The 17,445-nt window shown below is 34.2% G+C and overlaps 1 protein-coding gene across 1 annotated transcript; it reads right to left on the reverse strand.

The window, feature by feature from the left end:
• Positions 1-970: 970 nt before the first annotated feature.
• On the reverse strand, positions 971-13,102 carry LOC123704119 (E3 ubiquitin-protein ligase RNF113A-like). The gene is made up of 7 exons (XM_045652410.1): positions 12,871-13,102; positions 11,910-12,055; positions 10,961-11,110; positions 9,822-9,949; positions 5,964-6,025; positions 5,424-5,598; positions 971-1,160 (listed from the first exon to the last, which is right to left on the reverse strand). Exons 1-7 carry the CDS (start codon positions 12,962-12,964, stop codon positions 986-988), a joined length of 930 nt encoding a protein of 309 aa, XP_045508366.1. The 5' UTR covers positions 12,965-13,102; the 3' UTR covers positions 971-985.
• Positions 13,103-17,445: the final 4,343 nt, after the last annotated feature.

Consider the following 17,445-nt stretch of genomic DNA (forward strand, 5'->3'; position numbering starts at 1 on the left):
GGGAGGGGTTGCCGAAACGTGATTACCTTTTTTACCCCTGGCAGAATAAATGCGCGGAAACTTGCCCCCCCCAGAATACGTGGGGCAGCCTGAGCAAGGTTGCTCAGGGAGGGATTCTCTAGGATGAGACATGCTAGTACCCTCCTGGGGTAGTTTTCTATTGAGTACCGCTGTCATATTATTTAAGGGCGAAGGGGATGGGCATCCGGCAATCTCACTTACTCGTGCGAAACGCAAGGTAATGCTTTACGCCGGTCTTTAGTGAGATAGTGGTACTACCCCGGACAAGCTACTGCCCACTCGTGCTACATGTGAGTTGCATGTAGCTGTAGCTTTACCACTGTTAGAAGAAAAATCGCCAGAGCCTCGTTTGTTGATCGGCAGGGTGCACCGCGAGCAGGTGAGGTTGGCTTTGGCTGAAAGATGGTAGTCAGCCATGACACCCCAAAAGTTCCCGAGATTAGCGCGTACAAACAAACAAACTCTTCAGCTTTATAATATTAAGTAGGTATAGATAATATTTATTATCATTATGATCAAAATACAACATTCATTTTATGATCAAAATACAATTTAGCCAAAATACTTATATGCTTATTTAACGATAATAAAATAAAACAATAAAAACATTAAATTATTTATTGATAACCTTGGATTTGGATTCAGATGTTAATAAAGAGCGTGTGTGCCCAGCACACGTGTCAGAAGTGAAACTTCGCCAAAAACGTCGCCTCACTCCATGACGTGACGGTATTGCCATGACGCGACCTTGACCTTTTGCGGTGTGCAAAAGGTCAAGGGTCAATCAATGGGTAGAATGTGTTAGCCACATAATATTGTAATTTAAAGATCTATAATTTGTACTACATTCTCGCAAATAAATATATATATGTAATTTGAATTTCACTTTGAATTTGAAATTTAACTCTCAACGCGACAAAAAAGTTTCACTTAAAAAATAAAACAACAATAAAATTAAATATATTTATTCATCATCATCATCACCACCATCATCATCATCATCACTACCAGCTTTTATTTTAGCTTCAATTTCCTTCGCCGGGTTAAACACGCCGCTCGTTTGTGCGTTACAAATAAAACACCTTGTTGTTTTCTTATAATTCTCAAGGGCACATTTTTCACAGAAATAATGTTTACATCTGAAAAAAAACAAATATATACATTTATTATCATAATAGCCGTTTTTCTATAATCCTACTAATATTATAAATGCGAAAGTTTGTATGGATGTTTGTTACTCTTTCACGTAAAAACTACTGAACCGATTACAATGAAATTTAGCACACATATAGAGGGTAACTTGGATTAACACATAGGATAGTTTTTATCCCGGAAATCCCACGGGAATGGGAACTATGCGGGTTTTCCTTTGCAAACGCGGGCGAAGCCGCGGGCGGAAATCTAGTAATATTATAAAGAGGAAAGGTTTGTATGTATGTATGTATGGTTTTCACGCATAAACTACTGGACCGATTTTGATGAATTTTGGATAATCTTTAGACCCTGAGAAAGAACATAGGCTAACTTTTATTGCGAAATATGTACCACGGACGAAGCCGGGGCGGAACGCTAGTTTAACTATATACAGGATGGAAAGTTTGTATGAGCCTTGGAGGAAAATACCTACATATATTTAATACTAGTTGTGCTCCGCGGTTTTACCCGGATTGCTCCGCTCCTGCTGGTCTTATCGTGATGATATATAGCCTATAGCCTTCCTCGATAAATGAGCTATCTAACACCGAAAGAATTTTTCAAATCGGACCAGTAGTTCCAGAGATTAGCGCGTTCAAACAAACAAATTCTTCAGCTTTATAATATTAGTATAGTTAGAGTCCAACCAAGTCTCAAATTAAGATGTACGGGTTTCACTAATTATGCGAGAAGGGTATAAAATAGAGGGTTGCAACCCTTTCCGTGGTCCCCTTTGATTGTTCCCATCTATTTTTGGCATGGCTTAGTCTATTAGTAGTATCTATACTTCACTACATAGTATAAAACAAAGTCGCTTTCTCTGTCCCTATGTATGCTTAAATCTTTAAAACTGCGCAACAGATTTTGATGCGGTTGTTTTTAATAGATAGAGTGATTCAAGAGGAAGGTTTTAATATATAATTTATTAGGTTTTAGACAAAGCGGGCGAAGCCGCGGGCGGTAAACTAGTAATATTATAAAGCTGAAGAGTTTGTTTGTTTGAACGCGCCAATCTCAAGAACTACTGGTACGATTTGAAAAATTCTTTCGGTGTTAAATAGCCAATTTATCGAGGAAGGCTATAGGCTATATCATCACGCTAAGACCAACAGGAGCGGAGCCACGCGGGTGAAACCGCGGAGCGCAGCTAGTGCCATATATTATTAAGTACTAGCTTTCCGCGTTTTCAAAGAAAAACCCGCATAATTCCCGTTCCCGTGGGATTTCGTGGATAAAACCTAGCCTATATTACTCGTGTATAATGAAGCTTTCGAATGGTGAGAGAATTTTTAAAATCGGTCCAGTAGTTTATGAGCCTATTCATTACAATCAAACAAACAAACAAGGTTTTCCTCTTTATAATTTTAGTGTAAACTCAAACTCAAACATTTATTTATTCAATTAGACTACTATTTAGTAGCACTTTCGAATCGTCAATATTACAGTATATGTAACTTATATCTGTGGGAATAGGATAAATAATTAAGATTGTATTTCATAACTACTTTTATTTTTAGTCTGTGCTTTTCTATTATTTAATCTGTGGATATGTTATCTGTAGACTGTAGAACGATCTATGTTGGCTATGACTTGACTGTGTGTTTTTTTGGTACGATGTAATTGTAATGGAGGATTGTTGAAATGTATTTTTGATATGTAACCGGTGTCTGGGAAATAAATCGATTGGGCAATTTTGGCTTTTTATTTACACCATCCCCACATATCTAACTACACAATATATCATAATATGCCAAAGAACTGTCCTGTGGATTTCACGCGACAACCCTCCATGGGTCTTTATCGTCCATATATTCCTGAATACTGTAGTACGCTCTCTGAACTAGTACATTTTTATATAAGTTTTAAATTTAGAACTACTAAAGATTAGTTATTCTAATAAATCTACACTTATAATTTATATAGATTTATTAAGTTCAACAAAGCGGACGAAGCCGGGGTGCAAAGCTAGTTAAACACAGCCCACTGTTACGTTTGACGTTACAGTGTGACTATCCAAAAACTGATAAAAACGTTTAACTGTGATATTAATAGATGTAATTTTGTTGATCACAAATTTAAAGCTATCGTTAGAAAATGGCTTTTCCACAGAATCTTATACGTGTAAGGGAAAAAATAATCATAGCGCGTTTTAAGGACACCGTAGCGTCATCTATTGGGAGTTTTCGGATCGGAAAATTGTGACCGGGAATTTTCATTTCTCTTTATCCATACTAATATTATAAATGCGAAAGTAACTCTGTTTGTCTGTCTGTTACTCAAAAAGTAACTCTGTCTGTTACTTAATCACGCCTAAACTACTGAAGCAATTTGCATGACATTTGGTATGGAGATATTTTGATACCCGAGAAAGGACATAGGCTACTTTTTATTTTCTCTACATAAGAACCATCCTCGAACTTCAAGGAATATTATAAAAAAGAATTAACGAAATCGGTTAAGCCGTTCTCAAGTTATGCGCTTACCAACACATTTTGCGATTCATTTTTATATATAAAGAAAGAAGAAGATTCCACAGGAGGAGGCTTCCACAGGCCGGAAACATCTATCCGTGCTCAATGAAAGACCCTAATATTATAAAGAGGAAAACTTTGTTTGTTTGTTTGATTGTAATGAATAGGCTCATAAACTACTGGACCGATTTTGATGAAATTTGGCACAGACAATCTTTAGACCCTGAGAAAGAACATAGGCTACTTTTATTGCAAAATATGTACCACGGGCGAAGCCGGGGCGGACCGCTAGTAATCTATATACAATGTGTCCCAAAAAGTTAGGATATAATGAAGCTGGGAGGTAGAGGACCTAGAGGGCTTTCCGAATCACCCCCATGTATGTTATGTTATGTTTTTCCGTTGTTTCAATTATTGTGGTTGTTATTTTTTAAGAGTTACTTAGTCTAGTATAGATATAATATATACTAGCTTCCGCCCGCGACTCCGTCCGCGCGGATGTCGGTCTTTGCGTGGATGGTTTATTTCTCCATTTTGAGTAACTCGGACAATGACATCTTATAAATATCTATGGACCCAAATACGGCTAGGTCTATAATAATACGCAACGTGTGTTCGCGGTACCTACTACAGAACAACGTCTATGGATAACTGAAAAATTGAGATTAATTTTTTTTCTACGTATTTTTCCAGGATAAAAAGTATCCTATTTTACGCCCAGGATAATAAGGTATAATTATACCAAGTTTCATCGAAATCGAACCGGTAGTTTTCACGTGATGTCTTCACATACAGACAGACAGACAGACAAACAGACAGACAGACAAAAATTTTTTTAATCACATATTTGGGTTTGGTATCGATCCAGTAACACCCCCTGCTAGTTATTTTTTCAATATTTTCAATGTACAGAATTGACCCTTCTACAGATTTATTATATGTATAGATATAAATATATAGTAGATAATTACGTAGGCAGATTGTTGGCGGCGAACCTCAACTCAAGGCCAGACTGAAAATCAGCGCTGTAGTACTCACGAGTCAAACAGCATAGCTGAGTCTGGGCCTTTTGCCACAAAAACACGTTTTTATTATTTTCTTGTTTTTTTTTTATTTATTTTATTTTATTTCAATTTTGTTATTATATTAAGTAGATTTTAAGTTTCTTAGTATCCAAATTATTGTGGCAATAAATACATTCATTTCATTTAATTTTATGCGATTTTTCGTATTTTCGGAGTTATGACATTTTATTCAATTTTTCACCTATCGCCGATTACGATGAGATTTTTATTTATGGCGAAGTGAATTATTTGATTTATTAGGTTTAAGGAAAAACTAATATATCGCACTAGCTGCGCTCCGCGGTTTCACCTGCATTGCTTCGCTCCTGTTGGTCTTAGCGTGATGATATATAGCCTATAGCCTTCCTCGATAAATGGGCTATCTAACACCGAAATAATTTTTCTAATCGTACCAGTAGTTCCCGAGATTAGCGCGTTAAAACAAACAAACTCATCAGCTTTATAATCTTTATACATATAAATCTCGTGTCACAATGTTTGTCCTCAATGGACTCCTAAACCACTAAACCGATTATAATAAAATTCGCACACCATGTGCAGTTCGATCCAACTTGAGAGATAGGATAGTTTAAATCTCAAATCGTTTTAGAGAAAGCGGGCGAAGCCGCGGGCGGTAAGCTAGTGTTAGTATAGATTTAAAAAAAACCCTCACCTAGTAACAACGGGGTCCCTAAAACTGTTCCTACATATAAAACACTTGAAGGGCAGCTCATCATCACTGTGTATCTCATAGTCGGAGTCCCCGTGTTTGTCTGTCTGTACCTCTTCCCTCTCAAGCTGCCAACCGTGCTTGTAGTCCGAACGGTCGTGGAGGAATTTGCATGAATCTGTGGAAAAAAGAAACAATTTAATCTATACTAATATTATAAAGATGAAGAGTTTATTTGTTTGAACGCGCTAATCTAGGGAACTACTGGTCCGATTTGAAAAATTCTTTCGGTGTTAGATAGCCCATTTATCGAGGAAGGCTATAGGCTGTATATCATCACGCTAAGACCAACAGGAGCGGAGCAATACGAATAAAACCGCGTGGTACAGCTAGTAAAAAATATGAAGACAAAAAAAAACTTATAAATTATTGATTGGCACAACAAGTCGCTCATCAGTCATCACTATTCTGTCTTTATGATCTTTAAAATATTATTTTTATATTTATTTCATTTTTTTTTGTCTGTTTTTACTAATAACTTACCTCCAAAACCGCAGAATCCTGTTTCTTTGTAGTCTTTGCAAATATCCGGTTGATAGTCCCATCTGAAAATATAATAAAATTTGTCATTAATCCATACTAATATTATAAATGCGAAATTAACTCTGTCTGTCTGTCTGCTACTCAATCACGCCTAAACTACTGAACCAATTTGCATGAAATTTGGTATGGAGATATTTTGATACCCGAGAAAGGACATAGGCTACCTTTTATTGCGAAATATGTACCACGGGCGAAGCCGGGGCGGACCACTAGTTAATAATATTAATGCATACTAAATATTATTATACACTAGCTGTGTTCCGCGTTTTACCCACATTGCTCCGCTCCAATTGGTCTTAGCATGATGATATATAGCCCCATGAACAGACTAATGCAATAAGATTATTACAAATAATAATGTTGACATTTTTCACGACTCGTTTTGGTCTTTTAAGAATAAAATTATTGGAATTATCTGTAAGTGACACTGTTATTGAATTCCTCTAAGTTTTTTTTTGACAATATTGTTTTTACATTACTCTATTTAATTCTGACATTTTTTTCTCTGTGTATAATTTAGATTAATACTAAAATCAATCCAATGTTCATGTAATGCTGTATGTACCTATAATTAGTAGCCAATTTAGAATAGGATTTTGTGTACGAATACTTATTTATTGTTACAAATTGAGCTACTGTTGGTGCATCTATAATAAATAAATATATAGCCTTCCTCGATAAACGGGCTATCTATCACCGGAAGAATTTTTCAAATCGGACCAGTAGTTCCCGAGATTAGCGCGTTCAAACAAACAAACAAACTCTTCAGCTTTATAATATTAAGTAATAAGTATTAGATTTACCGAATTCTTAGGGAAAACGAGTTATAAAAACGTTTTAAATGCAATTTTATTTGTATTATTAATCTTAATCTATACATATAATAAAATCGTAGGAAAGTCAAAACTGTACATTGAATATTTTTTTAAAAGAATACCTGGGCCGTGATCTATAATCGATATAGAAGCCAAAAACATAGTTTTTAGAATTTTTGTCTGTTTGTCTGTTTGTCTGTTTGTCTGTTTGTCTGTTTGTCTGTATGTTTGTCCGAGCTAATCTCGAAAAGTACTGCATAGATTGACTTCAAATTTTGCATGAATATTACTAACAGGTCGGGTGAGGCTATAGGCTACATATTATCAAGCTATCATCTACGGGGGAGGAGCTGTGAACCTTTATTTTTCTTACGTATTCCGTGTATTACGACAGCGTACAATCTAAAGACTCATGTTTAAATGTTGGTTTCGAGTAAGCCATGCTATTATCTAGCTTTACAAAATAAAAACTATGTCATTTACGTAATTTGGGCAGAGAAACAGTTTAATGAATTTAGTAGTATAAAGACAAATTAGAAACAGCACCATCTATTAAATGTTATAAAAATCAAATCAATTTACACGTTAACTATTGGAAATTAATAATCAAATGACGCATATATAAATGTTGTTTGACAATATCTAGATTGACACTATAAAAATTATGCCATTTAAGTAACTTGGGAAGAGAAACATAGCTTAAAGAATGTAAGTTGTATAATGTTAATTTTGTAACAGCGCCATCTATGAGATTTCGTAAAAATCAAATCAATTTACATGTTAACACTACTGAACACAATGTTAAAAATTAATAATTTAAATATAATTATGTTATTTATTTATTTAACTCTTTAACCCATATCTTCCGTTCCCTATAAGATATATTTCGTGTAAATAATAAACTACATTTTTTTTAAAGTGAGGGTACCTACTTAGATGTTTATTATTTTAAGTAAAAATAGACACCGTTATCTACAGTTAATCTAATGATTGTGTTCCAAAGAGTATAATAATATATTGTTGTGTTCATTAGTTACAATTTTTAAAATCTTCGTGTTTTATAAATTTACTAGCTTACCGCCCGCGGCTTCGTCCGCTTTGTCTAAAACCTAATAAATTATGTACTAAAACTTTCCTCTTGAATCAGTCTATCTATTAAAAAAACCGCATCAAAATCTGTTGCGAAGTTTTAAAGATTTAAGCATATAAAGGGACATAGGGACACAGAAAGCGACTTTTTTTATACTATGTAGTGATATTTATTCTTCGTGTTTTGTGAATTTTCACCATCATGCGTTCCCACAAAAGGTAAGTTGTTACTTACAGGTATTTATTGAAATGAAATGAAATGAAATGAATGATTCTTTTATTATTTTGAGGTGCATTGGGAACAGAAGTTTTTGATAAAATTTTATTTGTAAGTAGCTTTTTTTTATAGATTTACAGTTAACTTTTGATTTTTTTATTCAATGCTAATAAAATTATATCGCCTTTGGAAGACGATTTCTGCTGATATTTTTACTACACCACTTGAAAATTGATGATTTGATGATAAAGACAGTAGCAGCGAGGATTAAGTGGAAATTAGTAATCATCCGCTTCGTCAATTTTTGACTGAAGTTAATGTCCAACGTCCAATGGTTCAATCATTGGAAGTATCTCGGGAAATTTTGGAGGATATTTTTCAGGAAGGAGAGGAGGGGCAGCCAACCACATATCAAACTACTACGTTTTAGTACCGAAAAAAATGTTATTGCCAAATGAAACGTAAATTTTGCACTCACAACTTTACAAGTAATGTTTTTATTTTGACTTTGCGGTTATCTGATTATAATATTTATCGTTATGGCTATCGACGTACCGACCGTACTGGGATCAGAGTAGGTACATGATATACAGTTCATCATCCAGGATTGCTTAGAGCATTTTCACACTGAAAAAGATGTTTTCTTTGAATCGTAGTTGCTTCATTTATTTATTTTTAATCATTTTAAATAATATGTTTTATATTTTATAAATATATCATTTTCATTATTTAAGTAGATAAAATAAATTATGTAACGGTTTTATAAGAAAACACATTATATTTGTTAGGCGACGGTGATTTCTTCCAGGCAAAAGAAATCATCTTCAGGATGGAATCATCCTGGATCATCTTCAGAATCATCTTCTGAATCATCTTCAGAATCATCTTCAGGATGGAATCATCATCATGGATCCAGATGGGGGTCAAGTGACGCGGGCCACGTACCACAAACATGCTTAGTTTGTGGTATCGAGCGCGAAAGATAGTCATCGTGTTTTTAGTAAAGTTACTATGTAAACTAACGTAATTTAATACTTAGGTACATATTCTATAATGGTGTGCTCAAACTGTTAATCTACATTTAATTTAGATTATTATTTGATACTAAGTAATGTAGAATTTAAACCACATTCATGTTTTCTTCAGATTTTAAGATTTTCTTATCAGAGTGTTCAATTTTAATGTAGTTAAATTTTATAAGAGACAATAATTAAGAAAATTTTAAAATAAAGTGTCACGTATTTTTTTTAAACAACGAATGACGAAAAACGACCTAATCGCGGACGAAGTCGCGGGCAACAGCTAGTAATATATATAAATCTCGTGTCACAATGTTTGTCCTCAATGGACTCCTAAACCACTCAACCGATTATAATAAAATTCGCACACTATGTGCAGTTCGATCCAACTTGAGAGATAGGATAGTTTAAACATGTAGGTACCACGGGCGAAGCCGGGGCGGACCACTAGTATATTATAAAAATGAATCGCAAAATGTGGTGGTAATCGCATAACTCGAGAACGGCTGAACCGATTTCGATAATTCTTTTTTTATTATATTTCTTGAAGTACGATGTATCTTATGTAGAGAAAACGTAAATATGTACCACGGGCGAAGCCGGGGCGGACCGCTAGTAGTAAATATATTTAAGAAAAATATAAAATAATTAAACTTACCGTACTGTAGCCCTTAAATTAGCAGGTGCTCGTATAGGGCCCTTTCTAACGAACCCTGAACTAGCGTTTCCCGCGGCTGTGTCCCTCTTTTTGTAGTACTGGGCGTAATTATTTATACCGCGGTATAGCTGTAAGGGAATTAGCATTGTTAAAAGGTGTATATTTTTAAGAAAAATTATAAGTCAAAATAAAAATAAATAAAAGTAATCATAAGTGTGCAAGACTAGGGTCTTGGGGTTTCAAAAAATCAAACCGTCTAAAGGTTCTAAAGTATATTTGATAGTCTGTTATTACAATGACTCGTACAAAATATATAATGAAAAGGACAATAGCACGCCTATAGGAGGCGTGTGTCGCGTACGACGCTCGAGGTAGAAGAGACGGGGCCCCGGCTCTGAGGAGGGGCGCGGGGACGGCGCTCGATCGGGGAACCGGTTTCTTGATGCCGTCCCTGCGCCGCTGTCACTAGGCGGATGCCTAGACAATAAGTATTACAACAATACTATTGTTGTAATATAATAACAAATATTACAACAATAGTACCTAGTATAATATTTAGTGAAATCTGCAATCAAATATGAAATTATAATAGTTTAAAAAAACTAAAAAACACGCTTTTTATAGAAAACCGAACTAAAAAATAGAAAATTTTATCAAATTAGTGTATTGTCATCGGTCCTCAATAAATCTACAAAGTTTGAACGAAATCTGGCCGTTTAAAGTGGGTCAAAATCGCGCCCAAAGAAGTCGGTTACAAACATACAAACATACGGGTGAAGCTAATATAAAGCGTGTAAAAAAAATCGGTTAAGTGCGAGTCGTACTCGCAACACGATTTTCCGTACAAATAAGATTTTTTTTTCAAATAACCCTTTTGAATACAAATCTATACTAATATTATAAAGCTGAAGAGTTTGTTTGTTTGTTTGAACGCGCTAATCTCGGGAACGACTGGTCCGATTTGAAAATTTATTTGGGCGTTAGATAGCCTATTTAATCACAGAAAAACCAAACTTACCCTGTATGTGTGTGTCAAATATCATTAAAATCGGTTCAGCAGTTTTTGCGTGAAGGATTAGCAAACAAACATACAAACTTACATTTATAATATTAGTATGATATATGAAATAAATATTTACCTTATCATCAGCCTGTCCTTCTAGTTCCTCATTGATTTTCTGTGCTTTCTCGAATATAGCCTGTGCATCTTTATCCCTCTCGGTGTCGAGTTCGTATGTTGCTGTCGCATTCTCTCTCTGTTGTTGTACCGATAGTGTTGTTGTTTTTGGCTGTGGAAAAATGAGTAAAATTATATAAAAAATGTAGATATAAAAACTTTTTTAAGGATTTTGGAGCATTATGTTCGGGATGAGATTTTTTAGATGATTAGAGAGAGGTTGGTAGTGGCCCTGCCTTCCAAGCCAGAGGTTGTGGGTTCGATTCCCACCCGGGGCAAATATTTGTTATGAACATAGATGTTTGCTCTGTGTCTGGGTGTTAATTATCTATATTAGTGTTACGTAAAATTTTATATGTATGTTTATCAGCCATCTGGTTTCCATAACACAAGCGAAAGCTTAGTATGGGGTCAGATCGTGCCGTGTGTGAAAATCGTCCAGAAATATTTGTACAGAAAAATGAGTACTATTAATGAATGAATGATTAGTCATACATATAATTGACGGGTTTGATGTATTTTTTTTTTAGATATTTCCTGTTTTATTTTTAAAAAGTTATTACTGTCATTTTACTCAATAAGTAAAAGCACAGTTGTAAAGGGCTTTCGATATCAGTTTAAAGTTTTTTGATATCTGCAATATTCACGGAATAATCGCCTGTGCACACTTAACAATTACACCCCGTATAGACTTGCTTTCCACCCGCGGCTTCGCCCGCTTTGTTAAAAATAATAAATGATATGGTTAAATCTTCCTCTGGAATGACTATTTATTAAAAAAAACCGCATCAAAATCAGTAATGTAGTTTTAAAGATTTAAGCATACAAAAGGAGGGACAGAGAAAGTGACTTTATACTGTAGTGATTTGAATGCCATAAAAACAAAAGTATCAAATTCAAACTATACTTACTGTATCATCATCACTGCTCTCATCACTCTTTTCAATCACCACTCGTTTCCTCTCACCGCCTGTGGACTGTATGTTCGGATTTAGTTTCTGTGGCCGTTTTGATGGTATCACTACTGCTGGCTCGTCTGAGTCTGAACTGTTTTTCTCTATAAATATAATATAAGATTTGTTGAGTATCCTACTTATATTATAAATGCGAAAGTTTGTGAGGATATGTGTGTGTTTATGTTTGTTACTCATTCATGAAAATAGTACTGAATCGATTACAATGACATTTAGCACACATATAGAGACTTGGATTAACACATAGGAAAGGTTTTATCCCAGAAATTCCACAGTAACGGGGACACTTGGATTAACACATAGGATAGGTTTTATCCTGAGAATCCCACGGGAACGGGAACTATGCAGGTTTTTCTTAGCAAATGCGGGTGAAGCCGCGGGCAGAAAGCTAGTAAATATATATTATAATATGTATATTAACTACCTTCTTGCTCTTGCTAGCTAACTGTTTCTGGATCACAATTTAAAAAAAAACCCCATTAAAATCCCAAAACAGTTGTTATGAGTTTTGAAATCATAACATAATTGAATGTAAGTATTCTAGAAGAGATTTAAGATTTGAAGGTTTCTCTTTTGTTATATTCTAAACATAAACCAATTGAGATTGTATTTGTATGTACCTAAAATGTGCAAATATATTTAATTTTAAGTAATTTTTCACACATTCCATAATATACCAATAAATACTACAGTGTAGGGCATTTAATATCCTTATAGTTATAAATATATCAGAATAAAACGCGACAAACACGGATAATAACCAAGTTTGTTATTTATATGTAAAATAATAAGAAATAGGTTCTTCCGTTTTCCCGCCTTTTGTATACTATGGACGATGGAGTATGGAGTTTACAGTGATTAAGGTTCTATAAGTTAGGTATGTTAATTGTTTAATTACCTTCAGAACTAGACGGTTTCCTCTTCCTGCCGCCTCTATTCTTTAAATTCCTTTTTTTAAATGTAGAAGGCACTTCGACTTCTACGTCTGACATTTTAGTATGTAATGGTAAGGATTTATTATTATTACCACTTAAATAAACTTGACTATATTGGGAATTAAGTTAAATATAAATAAAATTACTATATTTTGCTGTTAATTAGGCACTCAAGGCATTTGTTTAAGTTTACGTTTGCACCTTAGGTTTGCACGTCACTTTTGTTTTGACTTTTTAAATTTTGAATTTGAGGTTAGTTCAAAACTTCAAAGTTGTCATGTGTCAAGAACTGTCAATTGTCAAATATTATATGGGGAGTTGCCACTTGAAAAAAGAAGCAGAAGAAGAAAATCTATAATAAAAAAAAACTGAAGAGTTTGTTTGTTTGTTTGAACGCGCTAATCTCGGGAACTACTGGTCCGATTTGAAAAATTCTTTCGGTGTTAGATAGGTAGCCCATTTATCGAGGAAGGTTAGGCTATATAATATCATCACGCTACGACCAACAGGGGTGGAGCCACTGGGGTGAAACCGCGCGGAGCAGCTAGTATATAATAATTTTATGTTTATACTTCTCTAACTCAAACGGAAACTGGCTAATGGGGCAAAATTGACTTGTAAGATACTAATAAAATGTTAATTTGTTTTGTTTTCACCATGTTTTTCCTTGATTTTCTTTAATTTCATCATCAGATTTGACTTAAACACATTGGGACCACTAACGTAATAAAAAAAATATTATAAAAATTGATTCGCAGTTTTTGAATATAATATAATATATTGAATATCGTAGAACTTACACAAAAAATACCTATACGTAGGTATTCAAACTTTCTCATTTTTTTAATTGATATACCTAAAAGCCTTCGATTCTACGATTGTATGCCTCTATTATAGTTACGTATTATTTTTTAAACATAATAATAATTATTAGAATTGAGATACACATAATAATTATTAGAATTATAATATTAGTAATAAGGCAATATAATACAAACTTGAATAACATTTCTTTGATAAAAAGGTTTTTCCGATCGTTGTTTTTTTATCAATATTTTAGGTGTTGACCCTATAAGGTCGTAAGTGCACTCAAATATCGGGATTTTCTTGTAACAAAACAAATATAACGTATTTGTTATGTCATTTATATCCTTCCTGCTGGGTATTTCACAAGTCGCGGAAGAATTCCAACCCGCGGTCCCATCATAGCGGTTTGACGGAGCACAGTGGGGTTTTAGTCGGTAAGAATCCGATATAACCCACAGCTCTTTCCCCGGGGGCCGTGGGTATCTTTGGAAGATTTCGCTACATAAAAAAGGGTATTTCACAAACTTTTTCGTCAGTAGGTAATGGTATTGCATTTCTAGGTACTACATAGTGAAGTGAGTACTTACAAAAGTGAAGTCCCATGTCCATTGTCCCCGTAGTGGGGTAAGGGGCAGATGCATTATGCATACATCTGTTTCACTGATCGATTTTTCTTTAGGGACAAGTAGGTGATCAGCCTTCTGTGTCCTACCAGACCGAGACATTTTTTTTTTCTTCGTCTCCACCGGAAATCGAACCCAGGACCCCTCGGTTCTACGCTCACGCGTCAACCACTGTACCAAGGAGGCGGTCATAAAATAAGCAAGGTATAAATTAATTTATGATACCTAGCTGTTATTGTAATCATAAGAAAATTGTAAGGAAATAAAATAAAATGTCAATTTACCTAGGTAGTTACAAACCAAACCAAGAGTAGATATCTCTAAAAATATAACAATATCTCTAGTGATGAAAATGTCGATACTAAATTTTTTATCCTATAGCTATTTATGTCGTTTGTAAATACGACTACTGGCTCCGACATTTTATTTCAGTCGTAGAATTCATTACTTCGAATCTTATTTATTCACTTGAATATGTTTATAAAATTAATACATCCATAGTTACTAATATTATAAATGCGCAAGTAACTCTGTCTGTCTGTCTGTTACTCAATCACGCCTAAACTACTGAACCAATTTACATGAAATTTGGTATGGAGATATTTTGATACCCGAGAAAGGACATACCTAGGCTACTTTTTATCCTGGGAAAATGACGCAATCCCGGAAATCCCACGGGAACGGGAACTATGCGGGTTTTCCTTTGAAAACGCGGGCGAAGCCGCGGGCGGAAAGCTAGTACCTACTTTATATTTATGATTGAAAATTTTAAAATAGCATTCTCTATATGAAAATAAAGTGCCGTCAATCAAATGATCCGATTAACTCTTATAAATTAGTTTATTAACTGCTAGGTGTAATTATAAAGCAATATTAATTCCAGTTTGGAAAAATGTCAGAGATAGCGCGTAGCGCCATTACTTTCCCATACTGGAGACAGAACGGCTTTAAGACGTCATGGTAATTGTTGTGGTAATTGCTACCCCCCTGGGCTATGATTGAGTTACCAATTATCCTCATCAATATCTATTTTAAAATTAATATTATATTATGTATTTCAGTTCCGTGTAATATTACATCTCTCTCCATAATACACGGACGTACCACCAGTCTGTTTGCACCAGAAGGAAGATACCCGGTCCTGTGGAATGCTTAGGTGACACTATTAATATGACCATTATTTCCATAATAATTATGATAAATTCCCATTGTAGTGATAGAAGATGTCTAAGGTCGGAACTTAGGGTCGGAATGCTAAATATTTTTAAGGTATATAAGAGCATCTCACATAAACACTAATAATCTCATATCACGTAACAAAACCATGTTCACCTATATAGAAACACTCGCTTTGAATTCGTAATTACAATAATAAAAAGCAACTCACTTCAAAAACGACGTAAGTTGTACAGAATTGACGGCTTTTACGACATTTTGAGGCTGCGTTCAAAAAATAGTATACCACTTTTGCGTGTGATTTGATTCAGAACCAAAATGGCTTATGTTATATTTAAAAAACGGTAAGGATATGACCATTTCAAGATTAATAGGATTTGTTCTCGTTTAAAAATAGTATACCACTTTTAAAATTGACGTACTCGGTGCCAAAATGACGTATGAGCTAGCAACACTGGCGGCCGAATCTGCGTTTTTAAAATTTGCCATTATTTGGAAAGCGTATCACTTTCTTATACGAGTATTCAATTTTTAATTTAACATGGATTTCTAAATAACTATAGACTAATAAAAAACATTATGGATAGTTTTTGATATGAATGATTTTTGAACGATTAAAAAAGCAACATTCTATAGACGCAGTAAAGTAGAAGGTTTTGTTAAAATCAGTTCAACGGCTTAGTATGAGATATACATAAATGTTTACATTGATAAAACAAATATTTTTCGTAAAATAGCGAAAACATAGGCCAGTGTATACACCTTGTAGAATGTTTAGATAAGGTAGCATTAAAATTAAATAAACACTTGTATAATAATAATTTTAGGTATATTTACTTTTCTTGACTGAGTCCCTCTCAGTTTATGAATAATCTTTTAGGTACATCTTCTTCTAATATATAAAATTCCCCTGTCACAATGTTAGTTACCATACTCCTCCAAAACGGCTGGACCAATTTTCATGAAATTTTGTGTGCATATCGGGAGGGCTAGTTAAAATATAAAAATAATCTAGTAGTAATGTGAAATAGTAGCTTTCTTAAAAAATGCGCATTGAAACAGGAAAATAATTATTAAAATCTTAACATAATTTACAATTTACATCCTCAAGAAGTTCTACATCGATTGTGGTAGACACAAGTGATAACTGCGTTAAAAACAACCGACTTCAAACTTGCACTTGCAAAAATGCCCATAAAATAAAAACTACTGGCCCTATCCGAATAAAATTTTTATGGGACCAATTCGACACCATCCCGCATCGAACAAAAAAAGAATCACGTAAATCGGTTCAGAAACCTCGGAGTAATCGGTGTACATACATAAAAAAAAAACATACCGGCCGAATTGATAACCTCCTCCTTTTTTTGAAGTCGGTTAAAAATATACAAATCGCTCCAAAGATAGTTTTTTTCCTCATCTATACTATAATAAGTATTATAAAGAGGAAAACTTTGTTTGTTTGTTTGTGTGATTGATGGTAATGAATAGGCTCTTATACTACTGGACCGATTTTAAAAATTCTTTCACCATTCGACAGTTATATTATCCACGAGTAATATACATAGGCTATATATTATAACGCTAAGACCAACAGGAGCGGAGCCACGCGGGTGAAACCGCGCGGCACAGCTAGTCTTTAATTAATAAAATATTAAGCAAGTATATATGTACATATTATAAGGAATTTTATTTTTATTTATTAATTATCGTTCTTATAGGTGCTAAACGTCCACACGGATATATAGATCTAGAATATAATCCATACTAATATTATAAATACGAAAGTAGCTCTGTCTGTCTGTCTGTCTGTTACTCAATCACGCCTAAACTACTGAACCAATTTGTATGAAATTTGGTATAGAGATATTTTATTTATTTATTTATAATTACAGAATTTCCAACAAAGGACACAGTTCACGTTTATTACAT

Source organism: Colias croceus, chromosome 28, assembly GCF_905220415.1.
Source record: "Colias croceus chromosome 28, ilColCroc2.1".
In the NCBI taxonomy this organism is placed as follows: Eukaryota; Metazoa; Arthropoda; class Insecta; order Lepidoptera; family Pieridae; genus Colias; species Colias croceus.

Coding starts and splice junctions, on each gene's coding strand:
- LOC123704119 (XM_045652410.1), bottom strand. CDS start 12,964: ATGTCAGACGTAGAAGTCGAAGTGCCTTCTACATTTAAAAAAAGGAAT. Junction 6,026..9,821: donor AATTTAAGGGCTACAGTACG/GTAAGTTTAATT, acceptor TTATATTTTCAG/ATGGGACTATCAACCGGATA. Junction 1,161..5,423: donor AGGGACCCCGTTGTTACTAG/GTGAGGGTTTTT, acceptor GTTTTTTTTCAG/ATGTAAACATTATTTCTGTG.